General features: G+C 32.1%; 1 protein-coding gene and 1 long non-coding RNA gene across 5 annotated transcripts; one reads left to right on the forward strand and one right to left on the reverse strand.

Annotated features, from left to right (window-relative positions):
• Window positions 1–1,472: 1,472 nt before the first annotated feature.
• LOC127725318 (uncharacterized) lies at window positions 1,473–10,883 on the forward strand. 3 transcript variants are annotated; one of them, XR_007992918.1, is made up of 5 exons: window positions 1,473–1,580; window positions 2,916–3,045; window positions 5,606–5,695; window positions 7,919–8,246; window positions 10,414–10,883. It is a non-coding gene; the product is annotated as an uncharacterized LOC127725318 (long non-coding RNA). The 3 variants fall into 3 exon arrangements; XR_007992917.1 differs by having other exon boundaries at window positions 5,606–5,643; XR_007992919.1 differs by having other exon boundaries at window positions 5,606–5,643; window positions 7,919–8,234.
• A 4,048-nt stretch (window positions 10,884–14,931) lies between these two features.
• On the reverse strand, window positions 14,932–21,447 carry LOC127725317 (placenta-specific gene 8 protein-like). 2 transcript variants are annotated; one of them, XR_007992916.1, is made up of 5 exons: window positions 21,376–21,447; window positions 19,689–19,805; window positions 17,501–17,743; window positions 15,826–15,965; window positions 14,932–15,518 (listed from the first exon to the last, which is right to left on the reverse strand). XR_007992916.1 is itself a non-coding variant. In XM_052232245.1 (4 exons), exons 2-4 carry the CDS (start codon window positions 17,712–17,714, stop codon window positions 15,426–15,428), a joined length of 447 nt encoding a protein of 148 aa, XP_052088205.1. In that variant the 5' UTR covers window positions 17,715–17,743; window positions 21,376–21,436; the 3' UTR covers window positions 14,932–15,425. The 2 variants fall into 2 exon arrangements, 1 of the variants encoding a protein (XP_052088205.1); XM_052232245.1 differs by lacking the exon at window positions 19,689–19,805 and having other exon boundaries at window positions 21,376–21,436.
• Window positions 21,448–23,162: the final 1,715 nt, after the last annotated feature.

Here is a 23,162-nt window from a genome sequence, read left to right on the forward strand (position 1 = left end):
CTGATATGCAATTTGACAGGTAACCTTGTTCATCTTATAGCTAAATCAGAATTGATCTACAATGGCCAAAAGTGAAACCGATTTTAGGTAATCAACGTCCATATCCTTAGATGGGTGTTTTAACACATAGACGTACCCAATAACATGGTACTGAATGATGGTAAAATACCCATATCTACGGATATGAACATAGAAAACAAATGTATCCCCGGTTTTAGTCCGAATGGGGCGATTTTTAAGCCAATTCGGGCACAAAGTGTTACGTGAAAGCAACGTTTTGTTTTATCATTTAAAAAAAGTTTTATTGAAATTTGGAAATTTGACATTATAATAGGTAGACCCCTACAAGTGGTCAAATATGAGACGTTTTTAATTCCTGAGACAGAGAAACTAGAATAAAAGAAATTTTGCGCTCAATGTTACGAGCGTTATGTCATGAACGGCGAGACTTCAACGAAGGTCATTTGCAAAACTAGGTCAGTAACACTGTTTATTGACGACGTGGTAACCAAATGATTCATTTACTAAAATGAATGCAATGATTGGCATAAAAGGATAACATCGTTAGTGCATAATTGACTACAATCATGGATAATCTACAGAATTGTATTTTTCACTGCAAACAACCATGGAACTACGGAAACGTGCGTGAAGTTACCCGGAGTAATGGGTAGCAACACCGGTCCCGGTGTATGGGTTGCTATGTGTTTTTTAACGACCTGTCATTACCCAATGAAACCCAAGAAATATACTAAGCCGAGGATAATAAATTTAACATAGATCTAGTGCTAAACCTGTTATGATATAAACTATTAACCTCTGTGATATAGATATTGTTATATATAAGTTTAAGGGACAAATCCTAGAATTTCGTAGCCTGGGGTACTTTGCCATTCCTTTTTGCTCTGCTATAGTATTGGAAAAAATGCCAAATGACATTCATAAAAAACACCTCGTTTAATCGATGGCCACAGTTCATAAAAAGAAGCACACAGGATGATCACTTCAGTTTTGTAATGCAAATAAATAAAAAACTAATAGATCCCTGGAATTTAACCCAAAGTCTGATATTTAAGTTGACTCATTTTTAGTACTCTTAAATCGAAAGACAGTGTACTTCTGCGTATGGCTACAAAACAAATCCCTGGTGATCCTGTATTTGTGTCCACGTATGCGATAGACGACCAAATAAAAGAACCTTCTTGGCAACTTTCTGTGTGTTCAATATCAAAGTCATATTTCCATTTCCTTTCTTCAACTATTGATTTAAACAATTTAAAATGTACTTGTACAAAACGACGTTACATATATATATTGTTATTACTGCTACGGCTATCCTTATTAATATTTGTTTATAAATAGAATGCACTACAATGGGTTTGCTTATTTACATTTAAACAACCATGTTACGCTATAAACACTCGTAAAACTAACATGAGTAACACATGATGCATTACAAAGATTACCTCAATTTATAATTATAGAATAATGACGTAATACACTGAGGTACTACAAAAATGTATATAAAAGAAGAAACAAAAATAAAGATCAAAAGGGGTACACGATTGAGTGAGAATGAGGTATATAACGTTTATTTAACATTGATCATTAATTTACCTTTAGCCTTATGAAGTTAAATATGATTATGGAAGAATATCTGTCCAGACACAGCATGTGATAAACAGGTACCCATAATTCATCGATTGGCATCCAACATGATCCAAAAAGAACACGTTTAGGCTATTTTTTCTGAATTTCCTCTGTACAACCTTATCTAATACTTGAGTTTGGAAACAACTAATATCTTAATGTATAATATATTCTATGATAATAAGATGCTAAGTAGAAAGACGAAAGGCAAAAAAAAACTGGATTTATTTCTAAAATTTTTTTATTAGTTTTTTTGTTTAAATATTTAGTTGTTTCTTCTACTTTTTGGAATGAGTTATGAGCTAACATTCCATGATAGAAAGGATTGTTGTGTTTCTTTCTTGTAAACAACTTATAACAGGAAGTGAAAAGCTATGATTTTAATGGTCTATATTTATAACTAGGATTAGCTTTTCAAAAAGCTATACTGACTAGCACTTATAAGCTTTCAGAAGTGTGTTACGGTTACTTGACGACAGTACAGGTTCTGATATATGATAAGGACTTTATTTAAGGTCGGCTTAGATTTTGTAAATGGTTCGGGACTACCTACGAAGATTTAGAGTAGACTATGAACTCAAGGTGAAAAAAGATTCGAAAGATACATATAGATTGCACCACTGCATCGAGCGTAATACGATTTTCTCCACTTGAGACAGTTAAATTTTCAAATTTAAAAACGCAAGGCTTGCCGATTGATTTGATATAAAATTCAATTGTCGAGAGTGGAGAAATATCGTGTTCCACGAGATGCTGCGGTGGAATCTGTTTCCCTAATATTTTGTAGACAAATTTGTCTTTCAACGATCTGTTGAATGTTCTCTCTATTTGTGACGTCATCAGGTATTGTCGCTTTTTTTTCGTGTCGTCATAAAAGCAAAATTTGAAGAAAACAAGAAAATTTTACGTCATAATTGAGTTTTCACCAATGAACAACAGAGATTAAAGGAATCACACATTCATCATAAAAATAATCAACCGGTCGGGGAAAGCATAAATCGGCTAAGAATTAGAGAAAAATTTATATTCAAAATTCATTAGTCGAAGAGAAAAAGAAAAGAAAAGAATAACTACAAAAAGACAAACAACAGTATCAAAACACTTCAAGGAACACTCAAGAATGAGAAACACGAACCCATTAAAACCGGAAGTGATATCAAGTGACCTTGAAAGAGGGTAAGCAAGCTAATTATTTCATTTAGTAATATCAAGTCAATATATTACTACTGCAAGATTTTGATATCTATAGATATTTTTTTTATCAGAAGCCAACAATAGATATCATCATACCTATCATGTAGAGTTTCTTTTTGTTTTTCTCAAACATGAGTTAGATGGCCTGAATAAACTGAAATATACAAAGAGGAATATCATCGAAAGAGCAACACCTCAGTGGTAAGGATATTTACAATAGTTTTTAACATCGTTTCGATTTATGAGATTTGAACATCGGTAAACTACTGTTGCCTACATTGACGCTATATCCAATAATTTAATGGACTCTTATATAATCAAAGTCAACTATGTTAAACAGAGAGGCGCAAGATACTAAATAGATAATCAAACTCATAAGTCGAAAGCGAACTATAAATGCTAAAAACAAAAAAACAAAACAAATACCAAAGAATATACAAATAAGAAGATGTGGTATGATCGCCAATGAGTCAACTCTCCACAGGTGACCAAATGACACAGAAATTAACAACTATAGGTCAACATACGGCCTTCAACAATGAAATAAGCCCATACCGCAGAGTCAACTATAAAAGGCTCTGAAATGACAAATGTAAAACTATTCAAACGAGAAAACTAACGGCCTGATTTATGTACAAAATAATGAACGAAAAACATATATGATATACAGCAACAAACAACAACCACTGAATTACAGTCTCCTGACTTGGGACAGATACATACAGAATGTGGCGGGTTTAAACATATTAGCTGGCGCCCAACCCTCCCCCTAACCTGGGACAGTGGTGTAATAGTACAACATATGAACTATAAAAATCATTTGAAAAGGGCTTAACTCATCAGATAGACTACAAAACCCACATAGAAAATTAGAAAACCCACAGAGCAACGCGAACCCTACCAAAAAACGGGAAGGGGATCTCATGTGATAAGGAGGGTAAAGCAGATCCTGCTCTTCATGTCGTATCTAATGAAATTACAAACCCGGTGATAAGTCTTATAAATCGAGGAAGATAGGAAGTGATTGTGGTTACGATTATTTGAACACATTTGACGTCATCTGTGCAACTGATATTCAATAACGGTTAAACCATGCCAGCTCGTGATGGCGTCTTTAAAATTTTCGAAGGAATGACTTCAACTTCACTACTTTGAACTCTTGGTTTAGCTTCTTTGTAAGCAGCAACCCTCTATCAAGGAAATAATGATAGAAGAAATACAAGCCATGTAATATCGTATCAACTGGGAGATATGTACTCCATATACAGGCGCTGCTGGAATGTTGCTATATATAAATTGAAAGTTCACAATTGGGGAGCTATAATCATCTCTTTTGTTCTCAACAAATTTGACCAATTTTTTAGAATTGATCCCATAATTGAGACAGATACAGTAGAAGTGGCTAAACCGTTCAAACGCAACCATAAAAACAAAAACTTAACGTTAATAAAAAATTGTCTGAGGTCAAAAAATTAATTGTTTAAAATGATACTTTTTGATTTTTGTGTGTGGTTAAAAAGTGAAGAACAGTACATGTATCTCACGAATAAATAGAACAATCAGTTAGATGTTTTTTTTTTTAAATATTATAAGTTGGCATTTAGTAGCCTGTATTTCAGTGGTTGTCGTTGGTTCATGTCTGTCATGTTTGTTTTAGTCCACTAGCGACGAAGTCAAAGGATACTTCAGGTTTGCACTCTGTCCGTCTGTGTGTCTGTCTATCCGTCAGTCCGGTAAATCAGTTTTCCACACTTTTTTCTTCATGCTTGAAGATATTGATTTGATATTTTGTATATAGTTTTATCATGACAAGTTACAGATCAAGTTCAAATTTTGTTTTGGTCTGATGATTTTGCCCAGAGTTATGGTCCTTTGACTTAGAAAATTCACTTAAATTATCAGTTTTCTGCACTTTTTTTTATCATGCTTGAAACTATTCATTTGATAACTGGTGTATAGTTTTATCATGACAAGTAACAGATCAGTTTCGAATTTTGTTCCAGTCTGATGATTTTGTGTAGAGTTATGGTCCTTGAACTAAGAAAATGCACCCACATAATCAGTTTTCCTCCCATTTTTTGTCGTGCTTGAAGATATCGATTTGATAATTGGTATAGAGTTTTGTCATGACAAGTTACAGATCAAGTTTAAATTTTGTTCCGGTCTGATGAATTTGTGCAGAGTTATGGTCCTTGAACTTGGATAATTCACTCAAATAATCAGTTTTCCACACTAATTTGGTCATGCTTGAAGATATTGACTTAATATTTGTTATATAGTTCACACCCTGACAAGTTATAGATCAAATTAGCATTTGGTTCCAGAACAATGAATTTTTAACCGGTAGGGGACTATGTATAGCCATGCAATACTCCCAGAATGCTTGTTCGTTAATTGTTTTGTTATAAATTAGGCCGTTAGTTTTCTCAGTTGAATGGTTATATATGTTTAATGTCCGAGCCTTTTATAACCGACTATACAGTATGGGTTTGTCTCATTGTTGCAGGACGTACGGTTGCCTATAAATGCTTACATCTATTTTATTTGAACTTCGGTGGATAGTTGTCTCATTGGCAATCATACCTCATCACCTTATTTATATATATATATATATATATTTTTTTTTGACTGTCTTGGAATGGAGAATATTTAATAAGTAGCACTTTATTGATTTAGAAGCATAATAATTTATATCGTATGACCATTCATTACCAGTATCATATAATTCTGTTCGATTTTATTGTAACATTTCTATTTGCAGTAAGGACCCAGGAAGGTCATGAGCAGTAGTGACTCAAAGTAAGGTTTGTCACAAAACAAAACAAAATCGTATATACCGTATGTATAAAACGTATGTATTAAATATACACATGTGCATAGATAGGACGAATAACATTTATATTTCGTATCATAATTAATACTTCGAAAACACAACAACGAAAAACTAATTTAGTTTAAGCTCATGGTGCGCCATGGCCAAGAAAAGCAATCCAATTTTAGTACAATTGATGTCTCGGATAGGTTAAAGGTAAAAATGTAAAATGTTTCCGGAGCTGCGAGGGTGACAAGTTCAAAGGTTCTTCAAGCCCTAGAAATGGAAATTCGAAAGCATGAGCATATCTTTATGTTATTACATACGAATAAAAGGTGATGTGTTGCATCGGTCATATAGACTAAATCAATGTAAATTCGATCTAAGTAGGTTTATACATTATTCTTTTTTTTTTATTTAACCGAAATGTTTGTTTTAACATAAAGAGTAATAAGTAAAAGTCTTTTAAAAGTGTTTGGCTCTGACATTCAGAAGAATAAAGAATATATCCTCGACATTTATGTCTTTTTAGGAAGAGAATGTGTACTACAGAAACGTTAGAGAAAATATAGATAGGTCTTATTAATTATGGAAACGATTTTAGATATTTCAGTCATTTTGTTTTATTTGAACTTGATATCCATGTGGTTCGTGTCACTCAAACTTTAGTTTTCAATGCATCATTTTATGAACTGTTGTTTGTCTTTTCATCTTTTTATAGCAACTGTTGTGTCTTCGTTTTTTTTACTAGGGAGATCTGAGCACACTTCTCTTCAATTTGCATCATATACATTTTTATACGACCACAAAATTTTTGCGGCCGTATAATGGTATGACGTTGTAGTTGTCGTCGTCATCGTTCGAAGACATTTGATTTCCAGACAATAACTTGAATATAAGAGTATGGATATCTATGATGTTGTATCACAAGGTTTCATACTTAAGAAGAAAGGTTGGGATTGATTTTGGGGGTTATTGACCTACCTGTTTAGGAGTTAGGGACCAACAATGGCCAAAAAAAAGCATTTGTATTCTTTCAGGACAATAACTTGTGCATAAGTGTATGGATCTCTATGAAATTGTACCTCAAGGTTTCACACCTCAAACGGAAGGTTGGGATTGTTTTTGGATGTTTTTGCCAAAACTGTTAAAGAATAAGGGGTAAAAAATCAAGGATTTTCCGGTTTCCGGACAATAACTTGAGTATAAATCTATGGGTCTCTATGAAAAAGAAGGTTGAAATTGATTTTGGGGATTGTGGTCCTAATCGTTAAGGGAAAACGGTCTAAAAATAATACTTTTCTAATGCTTTGTACGCATTGTTTATTTCTTATCCAATTGAAATGGGGTTTAGTTCAAAGACTTAAATTATGAGGGTTCTTTAATATGCTGAATCTAACCGTGTACTAGTATTTAGATTTTGGCCCAAAATAAATCTTTGTTTGATTTCGACAAAATGGAATCGTTGGGGTTCCTTAATATGCTGAATCTAACCATGTATTTAGATTTTGGATATTGGACCATAATAAGTAAATGTCCAATTTCAAATCTTTAAGTTCTTAGACCACATTCATTCTGTGTCGGAAACCTGTGACCAATATTTAATCACAATCCAAATTCAGAGCTGTATCAAGCTTGAACGTTGTGTCCATACTTGTCCCAATTGTTCAGGGTTCGACCTCTACGGTCGTAACAAGCTGTGCCTTTTATTAAACATTAATGTTAAAATATGGTGTATGGATGTATGCTTTTAAGATATCGAAAAATATGGCGACTTTTGAAAAAATAATGCGATATCTAAACCGATTTCGGATGGTAAAAATATATTATAGTTTAAATGTAAGAAGCTGACACCCTAATACGAGAGCGTATATGACGATGTTGAACAACATTTCACACAAAAAAAAAAAAAATTCGAAAAGGTTATGCAAAATCTTGAGTATGCCATGTATTCCTTGGAATGAAAATCTTAAGTGTTTTACAAATTTCAATATTGGATGAGTAGTTAGTTTAAATACAATGTGAAATGAAGATTTCCAATCAGTTTCATTAGACATAAGAAAACGAAAACGGCTGTTTTTTTGTTCTAATCTATCGACATCTACTCAGCTGGAGGAGGTGATTGTTCTAGCTGTTTGAATGCTTACAGCCTCTTCCAAATTCTAGTTTTGTCTTTTTTTGATAGTTGAATAAATTGTTCCCAAAATGCTGTTACACATGTTATACCTAAAGTTTAAACGCATTTTCACCTTTATAATGAAGGAAGCAATGGCTGCAAGTAGGGAAACGGACAGGGACGGCTATGACCTTCCTGATGGTGATATAGATATAGCGGAACATTCGAAATGTGCACTTAAAAGATATTCAACATGTTTTGCATACATCAATAACAGACTTAATACGTTCAACAACTTGCCATCAAGTGTTAATATGTGGCCAAAACATCTTGCAGAAGCTGGGTATATACTTGTCAATGGAAATATAATTCAGTGTTATGAGTGCGCTTCAATATTAGAAGTGGGTAGCATGCAGGGAATTATGGATCCTTTAGAGATACACCACCTGAAATCTCCATCCTGTAAGTTTTTACGTGAGTACAAGTCGGATGAGTTTTAGTAGGGATCTAAAACTAATGTTACTGTTCCATAAGTATTTTTTACAGACATTGAACTTAATAAATTTTGATTTGTCTCTCTTTAATACATAGTAAAATAATAAAGTTGAAAAAAGACAGTCGAGGTGTTTTGGGGATTGATTTAAGTAAATTTATTTATCCGAGCGGCCTTTTTTAATGCTGTTACCTGGCCGAGGGGAGGACGACTACGATACAGACAGATGCACAAAACAATACTTTGCCTCGACAAGTTTTCCTGTGGTAAATTACATTACCTAAATAATACGTCGAACTGTTTAAATGATCATTCACTAATATACATTACTTGAGATATATTGACAAGATTAGCCTTTACAAAGTTTAAACATATCAATAAAAAACAAGTCCTAAAAAATCGTCAGAACTTAAGCAAGGACAATCACATTCGCACGATATAACAGCTGATACAGAAGAAACTCCTCGTTTATCTTGACCAACTGACTTAATTACATCTGACAGGTCAACTTTTATTGCTAATAATAAAACTAGACATTTTTCAAATAAACCTTGAGTCATTAACTTTCTCTGTATACAAATACACAAAGTTATATCCAAATAAACAAGACGCCAATATTTAGAAAGTATTGTTACATTGTAACAATATAATGACGTGTTTATTGCTGAAATTTTATTGCCTGCAAATAGTGTCACTTCTAAAAAGCCAGGATGAGCTCTCAATTTGTCTTCACTAGTATATGACTTTTAGTCTTAAACCGGTCATTTGGATTAAAACATTATCGAAACAGTCTAAACGTTGCAGTCAAGTTCATTATTTCAGTCATTTATCAGACGTATTCACAGCGGTAAATTCAGACATTTCACTTGCAGTCAATTCAGTACTGTCTAGTAGCTTTCCATACAGTTCAGTGTGATGTTGATGTGTATAGGTAAATAATAACTATCACAAGGTCTGAAAATAGACTGGACAGATCGTAAATGACTGCAAGCAAATTGTTTGAATCGTTCTGAATTAACCGCAATGGAAAAATCTAAGAATTCACTAAAAGATTGAAAATGACTCGATGATTTTTTAGTCTCCCCACAGCTGTTTAAAGGAGAATGACAGTTCTGATCTAATTTGGTTTAATAGTGCTCGTTTCAAAGACAAACCAACTTAAAAAATAAGGTCTTAAAATACTACACAAACACTCTAATTTTTGGAAATGAGTATAAATATTTACCCTCTAGAAGAGAAAAATGATGTGTCATAACATGGTATCTTATTTCAAAATAAATGAAAAGTTTGTCAATGACACATGACTGAATGCAATAAAAAATTTTACAACAACATCCAGATTGTAATCATGACAAGAATACGGAGATGCGGTATGATTGCCGTTTAGACAACTCTCCACCATAGTTCAAATAAAGAAGATAAAAGCAATTATAGGTCATCATAGGGCCTGCTACAATAAGGAAAACCCATACCGTATCGTCAGCTTTAAAAGGACCCGAAATGAAACTTTTTAAACAATCAAAACGAGAAAACAAGAGTATACAATATAATTTACAAAAAATAAATATGACAACGAAACCCATTGAACGACAGGTTCCTGACTTTGGATAGACACATCAAGAATGTGGCGTGGTTAAATGTGTGTTTGATCGCTCCAACCTTGGTTGATCGGTACAAAGCATAAACATCCACTTAACATAAAAACAATAGACAAGAGTACTCCAAGTTAATCAAAAACTAGCTCAAAGCAAATAACAACTATCAAATAAATTATGTTTTTTCAGACTAAATTATCAAAATTGTTATCTGGGACATGTCTTTTACCAACAATATGTTCATTGTAATTAGCTGTATATACTATTCAGACTACATGTGCTGTCAATTTCAATTAAGAGCAAATGAGTTAATTTTCTTAATTAGTTCCAATATCTACTTTGAGCAAAACAAAGTAAAAATTCATATTTCATATCATTTTAATTCACAAGGAAAAACTTTCATACTTCAAACTATACCCTACTTCATACCATTAAATTATACAATGATATATTAATGTGTGCCATACACCTTACTGTACCATCAGAGTCCATTCATGCAAGACATATTTAAGATGTTACAAAAGTAAAGATTCATATATATGATTTTTTTCAGGCTTTCAGAAGTTAAAGAAAGAGAATGAGGATCTCAGGAATTCATTTAAATGTTTTCAATGCAGAAAACGACATTTATCATATGTTTTGGTACCATGTAGCCATGTTGCTTGCGACACATGTTATGTTACAACCGTTTGCTTATGTAGCGCACTGGTAGAAAAAAGACATGCAGTATCATTGCCACTAGTATCTCAAAATTGACAATTGCATACTACATCAGAAATCTGCTTGTGAAATGATACATTACAGTGCTATCAATTATTTTTTCTACCGATTGCTGCAACTTTTAAACTTTCGATTTGGACTTATAGTATTCAAAGGCAATCCACAAAGCCTATATTTGACATTTCCGACATATGAATAAGTCACATATCAAATATGTAATGTTTTGATAGAGGAAAAGCAAGATTCTTTCCACTTTTCCATTTATGAAACGTGTTCAATTATTAAATAAAATCAGAAGGTTGATTTGTTGTAAACCATTACAGGAGTTTGGCAGATTGGAAATTCACAAACAAAATTTAAATGTTTATATCATCTAGCTAATTTGTTGAGAATGAGTCATATTTCCTCGTAAAAGATCAAGCAAACCACTTCAGAAAAATAAATTTATCAATGCATTCCTTAGTGATCAAATTCCGATACTGGAAATATTTTGTGGCAATTTGTTTTTTTCTACTTCTTTTTTTCATTCTACTGGAATTTTTGTGGATATACATGTTAATGCCTGTTGAATAATCCGGTTATAGTTTATCTAACGAAGTAAACCATAAACTCTACAAATTGTCGTTTTATATCGAGAGTAACTCAAAACAATTAAATGATACGCTTAGATAATATAAACGTCTCAAAAAATACGTCACTTTTTGTGATGTTAATCCATTCATGTGACGCGCAGTTTATATTTCGTGTGTGGTGTCCTGGTGTGCTGTCGTAAATTCATGGGAAGTGTCCGTTGTTAGTCTGCGGTTTACATGTTGTAATGTACTATTATTTTATTTATTATGTATTTATCTGTGCTGAGTGTTCTTGCGTTTGTTTGTACTGTATTCCTGTCACGTAGTCTTGTCATTTTAGCTTTGCCATATCAGCGGAAGGTTTGGCTAGCCATAAAACCAGGTTCAACCTACCATTTTTTCTTAAAATGTCCTGTACCAAGTCAGGAATATGGCAGTTGTTATCACACATTCCGTTTCTATGTATGTTTGTTTTTGTTGTAGATCAGTGTTTCTGTTGTTCCGTTGTTTTCCTCTTATAGTTGATGTGTTTCCCTCGGTTTTAGTTTGTTATCCAGATTTGTTTTTGCTTAATCGAATTCTGACTATTGAAAGCGGTATACTACTGTTGTCTTTATTAGATAAACATTGAAAAATATAAATTTTTCACAATTGTTTGGTATTATCGACTTTTTTTAAGAAAGGACCTAAATATCGTCCTCCATCTATAATAGATTGGAAACAGTGTCGTCAGGTCAATAAAGACGCCTTGTCTGCCTACTGTTAAAGATTGGTGTAAACGTGAAAAATCTGATAAAAAATCTCTAGACAGTTATTTCAATAAAATTATGAATACTGTTGATATACGTATATCTCATTTTGTAACAATTCTGAAATTAATAATAGGGTCCATGATATACCCATTTCTAGTATAAAAAATAAACTCCAAGTACTCGCAAAGCGGTTTGTGTTCTTACCGGCAGACAAAGCAGCCAATGATGTAGTGGTGGTGTGACGCATATACTACACGGAAGTTCTCTAAAACGAAATTATCAATTTGTGTACATTCAGGTCCGTACGCGCCACCGATAGTCAATTGTAAACAAGCATATCACTGCCACTACCCAGCATAAAGCCTCTTCCGGACATTTGAAAGTCCCGACTATGTACTGGTTAACTCAATTACACAAACAATCATTTAAATTCCGTTTCATCTCCACATCTAGTAAGTGTTCTACTACAAAACTGTCATTGCTTCTAACTACCTCCCTTACTACTATCAAAGAACTTGTTATTAACTTTTGTAATAAAGCTTATAAAAATAATGGTATCAATTATTTTTGGAGTGTTTAAAATTCATTAAAGGTTTTAAATAAAATACATGCTTTTGATAGTCCTTTTAATTCTGTTGACAGATTTTTCTACACTCTACACTACACTACCACACAATCTTATCAAGAAAAAGTTTTACATATTCAATTAAATGGTCTTTTGAAAAATTTCTTTACAAATTTATTAGCTGTAACTCGTTTAAAGCCTTTTTTTGTAACGAAAAAGGAAAGTATGCTAGATACTCTTACTAGAAATGTGAAGATATGATTGAAGCTTTAAATTTTCTGTTTAACAACATATATGTACGTTTCGGCGATAAAATGTATCGATAGGTAGTAGGTATTCCTATGGGCATTAACTGCGCCCCTTTAATAGCAGATTTATTTCTGTATTACTATGAATCTCAGTTTATGACCAAACTCAGTATAGACACGTCATTGTTACATTTGGTTGATACATTCAACAATACCTACCGTTATCTTGATGATATTTTTTCGTTAAATAATCCATAAGTTCTCTAAATATACTACCAAAATTTACCAAAAGGAACTTACTTTGAATAAATCTAACATAAACAGCAGTAGTTGTCCTTTTCTAGATTTAGACATTTCAATTTTTAAAGGGAAACTCCATACTAAAATTTACGACAAAAGAGACGATTTTTCATTCCCTATTGTTAATTTTCCCTGTTTAAACGGCAATGTTCCTTTGGCTCCATCATACAGTGTTTATATTTCCCAACTCGTTCGTAATGACCGTGTGCGTAGTGATGTCATACATTTTAACAAAGGTAATCAATGCATCACTGGTAAATTATTAAGTCAGAGATTTCGTTACTATAAATTGCTTAAAATAAAAATTTTACTAAATTATTTCATAGATACAAAGATTAGTAAATTTGGCTGTACCTGTAGAAAACTTATTAAAAACGGTATTTCACATCCTAAATTTTACGGTAATATTGCACTAAAAGCGCGGAAATCACTATGTGATCCGTGTAAACTCATCCAACCTTTAAACAAACTTATTAGTCAAGGTCATCTTACCAATGTTGTAATTAGATCTTTGAATATAGTTTACATTGACACAAATATCAATTTTGTCATCAACAAATCAAAACAGAACTAAATTTGTATTCTTTTGAAACGGTTTTTTTGGGATGTATAAATACACATGCACGTTCATTTTCTATATAGAGATTACTATATCTATATATTACATTATACATATTTATTAACAGGTTAACTCCTAACTATGCTACTGCCTGTCGATACTTTTATTTTAGCATTGCACACGTCATGTCTTCTTTGACTGTCCATGACGTTAAAACACTAAATCCCTGGATGTGTTTTAGTTGATTTTAGTCTCTGATGCATGATTTTTTATTATTAATTGTTTTTGGCTTTTAACTTGCTTTCAGTAACTGCGAGTACTCTTAAATCGTACTTTCGTGTTAATTTGACCTGTTGGTACAATTTTTAATGTATTTTTGTTATTTGATGTATACTTATTCAGTGTTATATCTAGTCTCACTAATTTTAATATATACCACCTTTTATACGTGTTTAGTATGACGATAAATTTTCACTTTTGTTCTCGTACTAGGAACAATAAAATTATTTATTTTGTAAAAATCATTTCCGTACTATATGTATTCCTTACAACAAAATTTTTTTTATTTACCTGTGTACGTTATTTTATTTGGCGAAATTTTGTCCAAGGTTATGGTTGTCTTTCTGATATTGTTTCATATCTAATCCCTTTGTTTTATTAATTTTGTTACATTGTGTCATAGATCAATTTTTTTCGTTCAGTGTATGTTCACTTGTTTTTGTTGATATGTCTTTTGATTGAGTTAAGCCATTTCAATTGATATTTTAAAGTGTGTCTTTCTATGTTGTGATGTTACACTATTGTTTCAGGTAGGGTGAAGGTTGGCGCCTATTAAAACGTTAAACCCGCTGCATTTGTTTGTAACTGTCCTAAGTCAGGAACCTGATGTTCTTTGGTTGTCGTTTGTTGATGTGGTTCATAAGTGTTTCTCGTTTCTCGGTTTTTATATAGATTAGACCGTTGGTGTTCCTGTTTGAATAGTTTTACACTAGTCATTTTTTGGGCCATTTATAGCTTGCTGTTCGGTGTGAGCCAAGACTCCGTGTTGAAGGCCGTGCTTTGTCTTATAATGGTTTACTTTTACAAATTGTGGCTTGGATGGAGAGTTGTCTCACTGGCACTCATATCACATCTTCTTATATCTACTTGTGTAGATCATTTGTCGATAAGTATCTATCATTAGTGTAGGTGCACACATCTTTAGATTTGTATAATGATGTCCCGATTGTTTAGTATCGACAATAATTCTAGACGATAATAAGCCTTTTAAATGTGTGTGTATGTTGATTTTTTTTTATTGGTATCAAGAAGTGTTTGTTAACTTCATATTTTCAACACAAAAGAAGCAGTGTAGGAAATTTAATTTTACTTTGCGTTTTGCTGTGTGTTTGTTTATTCCATATTGGCTAGAGATGCGGTTGGAGGGTTGAGATCTCACAAAACATGTTTAGCTACGCCGCATTACCATAACACACGAATACAACAGAAAACAATAAGATTTACAACTACAAACGATAAGACATTGACAAAATCCGATGAGAATAACAAATATAACATCAAAACTAAATACATGAATTTGGATAGAAATGTACCGTGACATAAATTAATGTAAACGTAATTTATTAAAGGATATATATATGATACAAAAGTGTTAGTTTTTTTAAGTTTTTAAGTTTTACGCGGAATGCAATGGGAACAAAGAGTTTTCGATTCAAAGCAAAATCATGTTTGTTAAATCTTTCATAAATTCACGCATAAATGTAAAACAATAATAAATAGGTAGTTATAAAGGTAAGCAAAAATATATCACACTTTAGTAAGCTATACTGCTCGTCGATAAGCGTCTTTTTTAAAGTCCCATAGCGTTTAACTCTCTTGATTCCTGACAAGCAGCACACGTTGTACAACATGCAACGATTATGCAGTCATGGCACATATCACCCTAGAATATAAAAGAAGCAATTTTAAAAACGTCCAAATCAATTTTAAAATGATCATTAAATCAAGCTGCAATATGCATTTTTGACTACATTCATAATGACTTTATGTTCAGAACTTGAATATTAGTCGACAACTGAATGCTAAATAAGTGTCTTTTACAGTCTGCCCATTCTTTTAATAAATGCACCTGAATGAATCTGAAAATAAAAAGGCTTGCTTTATTCATTCCAACTTTTTAACTTCTTGAAACTTTTCTATTGAATGATTTAGATACAGTTAAGGTTCGTACTAATATGTATTTCACTTACCCTTATTGCACCAAGAGTTCTGATTCTGGTCCTAATACCAATCTCTGCAGCAGGTACACAGCAGGTAGTGCAACAATTTTCACCTAAGCGAGCTGCAATTGAGCTGATAGCACAACAATAACAGCAACACACATACATACCTAAAATATCAAGTGAAAATTCTACTTTCCATACAGTGAACAGAAAATCGAATTATTGACATTTTCGAAAAAAATTGTACATTTTGTTTTATTTCAGAAAAAACTGTTTTACAATTACATTAGCATCGTTCAATTATAAATTCAAAATATCTTAAAAGAAATCATTGTTAATTGAGATGGTCACAAAGACTGTGATTAGAAAAAATGAGGGCGTGGAAGAATGAAAGTGTATAAATACGTTATTCAAAAATAGACAGTCATTATACCACATCTTCTCATATCTAATTATCAATGAAAGTCATAAATAGGTAACACCTGTCACACTAGTAACGGTCCTCAAATGATGCAAGCACTTTTTTCAGCTCATGACATCAGATTACACTGACTGCTGCGATCTGTTAGGATTCAACCACTACAGAAGAGAGTCGAAAGATACCAAAGTAACATTCAAAGTCGAAATCCAACGGACAACGCCTTGTCAATAATAAAAAACGACAAAAAAACAAACAACAGTATACAAAACACAACATAGAACCAATATACTGAACAACCCGAACCCTACTAAAACTGTGAGTGATCTCAGGTGCTGTAGAAGGGTTAGCAGAACCTCCTCCACGTGTGACACCCGTCGTCTTACTCCTATAAAATACGTTGAAAAGATATATCGAGTGATATGATATCACACGATAGCGGATTGGTAATTGACTATCTAACTTTAAGAAATCACTTAATTAATACACCATCAGTCATTTATTTTTAACAGTTTAAAGGGGCATTATCTAAGAAGTTGACAAAAAATCACTGGATAACTTTTTATTTTGGTTTCAAACATTTATAAAAGCGGAATTGTGAAATACTGTATCGCTATAAGCAGTCATCATAGGACTGCACGTGGTTGACTGTGTATTTATACTTATATTTATGTTTACATTTAGTCATATGACCAGCGGAAGTCTTTGGAAATCATCTCGATGGTTCATTAGATGGCGTCTATTATAAAATACACTTCAAATGTGGTTTTCATTTTTTGACTTTTTGTCATTCAAATAGACGTTTTAGTATGTTATAAATAAAAAATGATATTAAGAGTCGAGTGTCTGAACCTGAATTTGACAGCTAACGCCCCTTTAAGGAATACAGATTCGGCAATCAATCAAAAACATCCACAAAACAACGAATTATCTGTTATATTGAAATCATCACATAAAAATATAAAATTAAAAAATAGATTTTATTCAATATCTTATAATGATCTGTACTTGTTCAATAAAAATAAGTACTTTATTACAGTCATATATCTATCCCTTTTATCAATCACATATAAAATTATTCAAGAATCGATAAGTGCGACTGGATCTAATTGAATTTCATAAGATTGATAATGAGATAAGTTCCCACCTGTAGTTAAGATGAATTTACTTTAACATGTATCAATATACATACATGTTTTTGAATCTTATCGTAAGTTTACTTATACTATAAATTCAATGTATGGCATTTTTCAAACAATCTGTTTTTTTACGTGTGATACGTACTGTTGCCAACATCAGAAAAGCAATCAAATAGCCCAGACGTCCATTCCCTGGTTCCATGAACAGTGCCGACCAACAAAGGATTGGTCGTCACACCTGGTTGGTTGACGATTACAGTTGTCGACTGTTGTTGTTGATGATGTTGTGGATGAGCTTGCGGTTCTCTGCCCATTGTTTGTTGGGGTGGTTGCATTCCATAGCCTTGATTTTGAGCCATACTTTAATGCAAACTGTACTAGGATAAAACTGAAATGGTTATATAATATTAAACATACAGTCTATTAAACTTACATTAGACATTTATTTATTAATGTAGAATCATCAAAAACAAATTAATCTCATGACAACATGCATTTGGCTAATTCATGTTGTTCATGTTTGACTTAAAGTATTTAGACTGTAAAACCGATCTGAATCATAATTGGTGCTCAAATCGGAATGAAATGTGACTCATATTACAACATATAAATGCAGACCGAGATATTCGAAAATTTACCAAAGAAAGACTAGGACCGTTCTTAATCTAATCTAAATGGCCTTTGGGTGTGATGAATTCATCTGTGTAAGACTATGCGATTCAAACAAGAGTTACGTGACTAGTGTTAATATTTGAACAGGAACTCCGAAGCACATTTATTTGTCTTTTTTAAAGGAGGGGAGGCATCATTATGTTATGTTTGGTAAATTGTGGTAGTCTTATCGTAAATTTTCTGTTATGTTGTTTTCTTGTTTGTCCTTTATCCACTTGCAATTTTCATTGACCCTCATTGTATCGTCTGTTAATTAGTGAAAAGGCGTCATCAAAGATATTTTATTTCTACTGTAATCTGTATAGATCAAGTTAACATGAGAACAATGGTCAGTCGTCTAGTAGGGGATAAAACGTGATAACTATTTAAATGTAGACTGTTTTTTTATTAACTTTATTTCAGTCAGTTAGACCAAACGACACTTCCATAATCTAGTCGTTGGTGTTCGTTTTTAAATTGTTTCACATTTAGTCATGCTGCAACCTTGTTTTTTTTTAACTATACGGAACATATGAAGGCCTTAAAATTACCTATACTTGTGTATATTTTTTACGTTTGTCCAATGAGGACAGTTGTAATATTGGCAATCATAATAAATCTCCTTATTTCAATAAAGCTCAATCATTCAAATTCTTTCTAATTCAGTGTATTTTAATATCAGTCAAAAAGTAACAATATACTATGGGGATATTAAACTGCCAATAATTAAAGAAAGTCCGGAAAGCAATCACATAAAAATAGACTAACAGCTTTGATTGAACCAAAGTTCGTCAGATGGCAATACCATTCCTGGTTAGCTTTTCAAACCTTTTTCGCATAACAAAATATTATAAACAAGTATAGAAAATAACTGAATTGTGTTTACAAGATATTGCAAAACTCGTAAATTTTGGTGTAAAGATGAAGACATCGGTATAACTTTTGTCAATTTATTATTCAAACTAAGTAGTTTGATTATGGTAGTGAATAAAAGCTTTTATTTTAAAGGAAATTTAAGACGACCAATAATTCAATGTATTTTAAATATACGGGAATAACATCTCTTCTCAATTAATACTATATCAATAAATCAAATAAATAAATTGCACATGAATATACAAGACTACAGAAACAACATTATACAAAGTTCAAAAAGTGTTTAATTCAAATGAAAAAGTCTTCAAGTTTAATAATATAAAGGATTGCATTCGTAAAAACCAGACACAAATGACGTAAAAGGTTGTATTCAAGATAAACACATAAAAGTTATCAGTAAATGCTATTGATTACACGGAAACCGTTTTCTCAAATATATACTTACTCAGATACAAATTTTGGTGCGTTCACTAGTTAAATGTGAGGTATTTGCTTAGTGAATGTCACCAGCCAAATTCTAAATAACATTAGGTATTCAATAGTAATAAAAGATGCGCTTGTTTTCAGGTTTGATTAAGTCGTAAAATATCTCTATATAGATCAAAATATGGGTCCGTCAGATTTACGTCAAACTTTCAAACCTTGTGTTTAACAATAATGTTATGTCAACGTTATATTATACACAACAGATCTAGATTTTAAGAATAAAATAAAACGTGTGCTGACGATTCGAATATGTGTACTCGAAACAAAACTATTATCCGCAAAACATGCAAAATGATTTTGTAGATTGACATGTCACTTACCAGGAGTGTTGGTATTCGGCCGTTCTACATAAAATACAAGAATTGCATGCACTTGTTCGCTTGCACCTTTTTTGCAACAGTAAGAGTCCGCAGAATTTGTATAAGATTTGGTTTGGCCTAAAAGTAACATTAACTTTATAACAATCATCAAATGTTATAAAAACTTAAGTTTTATCATTTAAATTTACGAAAACCTGCCTATTCAAAGATTCAATTACATTGTATTGTCTAGAGACATTCGTGCAGGAAGTTTTATAAGTAGTTTACGTTCTAATAATTTTCAAATAAAAATTTCATTTAAGAAACAGTCTTTTGTTGTCTATAATGTTTTTTCTCTTAGTAAAATAAACTATGTTAACTTGTACATGTTATGCAATAGTGGTGCATATGATAAGGTGTAAAATCAACGAAACATATGTATTTGTTAATCAAAAAGTCGTATGCCAATGCACAATTCAAGAGATGGTAATAGAATAAAAGTCATAACAGACATTTACATGGCCAAAAGAAAAACGAAGAGATTAAAAGAAACAAAAATTTTGTTTCATGTTAGATAGAATTTATTTGGTTTATCTACACAATGCATATATGTGCTAAATTATGTTCCACAAACTGGTTACACTTAAACAGTACTTTAAGAAAATAGAAATACAATGTGGTGTATATCAAACATTCACAATGGGACACTACTAATATCTGACTGCCAAAAAGAGTCTAAGTCACAGGTACTTGTTGATAAATTCAAGTACACCTTTTTCCTAGTATTTTTTTTTTTTATTTTTTATTCTTTTCTACAAAAAGAATTGCCTACTTCTAAATATATAACATGAATGCAAGTAATGGTATCAGGAAGAATAACGAAAACTTTTGGTTTGATTTCAATTTGGGCATTAGAAGGCCTATGCATCAATGTCCAGGATTTTCATTTAGTCGTTTGTCGTTATTTTACAATGATCTTATGTTGAGTTATTAAGGCATTTAAAATCTCAACAAAAATGAATCTTATTACGGACTAGACGTTAGAAGAAAGTAAAATAACAAAAATACCGAACTCTAAGGAAAATTAAAATGGGAAAGTCCCTTATCAAATGGCAAAATCAAAAGCTCAAACACATCAAACGAATGGAAAACAACTGCCATATTAGCTTCGTCTTCAGTGTCCATAACATAAATAGTTATAGGCGATCTACTGATTTGGAATAAGAAAAGGTAGTAAAATGAATGATGCACTTTATTCCAAAGTTGCATGACCGTGTTTGACAGCATTCACGTTAAAAATAACAAAAGAAAAAAATTGTTTTAACGTATAACATTTTTATTTTCAATTGATCTTAGTCAAATAAAAAATAAAACATATTAACATAAGAAAATTATAAATGTCACTGTAGAAAAAGGCCAAATATAAGATTTTAAATAGTACATTTACAATTGCATACTTTTGATCTTTTTATAAGATAGAAAAGAATTTTTGTGCAAATACACAAGTATATTGAACAATGAAAATACATTTCTGCACAAAATATTTCATTTGTTTTACGTTGTTTTCCTATCGTCCTTGATTTAAAGATGTGTAAATTTGTAAACGTACCACCTAATTATGTTTTAATATCGATAAGGATTAAAACGATCATAGTCGACATTAAAATGATGGAAACCTGAAAGAGGGAATAGAAAATAAAAGTCTTACCAACTCTCTTGATATCCTACGTCCCACAGAGGTTGCTAGGCGCATATTGACAAGTTCGCGATCGTGCTTGAACAAGTTAAAATTCTTTAGAAATTCATAATTGATAGAGAATGTTTTAGATTTGATTTAATGTGATACACAATAATTTCAAGTTAAAAAGGTAGAAATAAATAATTATGTTTTTTTGGGAAAAAACATGGGGTTTAAATTTGTTTTGTTGAAGTTTTTTATATTACATTTATTTGTTTCATAATGTATAAACATTTCTTGTTGTTGTTGGGTGAGGAAGGCGTGGGGGGGGGGGGGGGGGGGGGTCGGTTGGTGTTTGGTGGTATTCGTTCGTGCTGTGTGTGAACGTTTGTGTTTTGTGTGAACGTTTGTGTGATATTCGCAATCAATTAGAGGAAAGACAAAAAGAATTAGCTGTTAATCAGCATGTGAATTTTTGGTGCAGGTCTACTAGACGACATTTAACAATGTGTCAAGAAGTTAGTAATTAATAGAATTTCGAGCATGTTCCAAATTGTCAAAAACAAATTTCTTGCTAAACCAATAATCTCAGAGATGATCATACATGTCTTTTTTCTATCAGTTGTAAAATAGCACAAACACGTTGAGAAACTTTGCATTTTATAAAAACCCTGCAAAAAGTCATATCTTTTTAGGCATACCGCTTTTTGTTGTCATTTCACGTTCTTTGACTCGTAGCATGAGTTCATAGATTTTCCTTTTAAGTATTCCGAACAAAGTGTGAAAGTGCGCATTCGATTTTGTGGTTGTAGCTGCCAGCTGTTGCCCCCATTGTCTTTACATCTGTGTTGAGTTTCCAACATTTGGTAGGCGCCGTGGTTAAATTGGCTTTCTTATATACAGCAATATCAGCCATGTCTGTAAGGTAGTCAAAAGAAGGAATATAATCAAAACTGAGAGACAAATATTCCTTTTGCATTGTCCGTTTGGTATATAAAAGGTAACTTATTTTTTGGTGAACCAAACTTTCTAACAGTGAATATTCTATCATCTTCATGATATTTAATCAAAGATTGCAGCACATATAGGTAAATGTCATGCAGGTTCCTTTATAGCAACACAATGTCTCCTTTCTTTATATGTTTATGTACTATTATTGTATAATTCGTGATATTAATTATTTTGATAACGAATGTTAATATAGGCATATACAAAAACAGTATATAAATAGTTCTTTTGAATTACCAAATTACAATCAATAAATTACATTACTAAGAAATAAAAACGGATATTTTAGGTTTTTTGTTTCTGTTACCTTATCTTTTTAAACATTTCTATAGTACCAGGTATCAATGACCTTAACTAAGTTTTCATTTTGATTAATCTTTGTCGTCAAGATATGAGTACCCGTTCACATATACTTTGCGAAAATGTTCTTGAGATGAAACTATTGTCTGAAAGCTTACAGTATGTTTAGATTGAAATAAGAAGATCTGGTACGATTGCCAGTCAGACAACTCTCCACCAGAGACCAAATGAGATAGAAATGAGAAACGATAGGTCACTTTGCGTTCTTCAACAATTATTGAGCAAATCCAATACCGCATTATCAACTATGAAAGGCTCCAAAATGACAGATGTCATTTGGAGAGTTGTCTCATTGACAATCATACCACATCTTCTTATTCTTATAAGATCAGTTTTGCATACCAGTACCGAATAGCTGAGCTACATCGATGGTGAATCATTCGAGGATTAAAAATAAAAGAGGTTTGAACCCAGTTGGAGTAATAACATTAACGCTACCAAATTTACTA

Source organism: Mytilus californianus, unplaced genomic scaffold, assembly GCF_021869535.1.
Source record: "Mytilus californianus isolate M0D057914Y unplaced genomic scaffold, xbMytCali1.0.p SCAF_15, whole genome shotgun sequence".
NCBI classification, from domain to species: domain Eukaryota; kingdom Metazoa; phylum Mollusca; class Bivalvia; order Mytilida; family Mytilidae; genus Mytilus; species Mytilus californianus.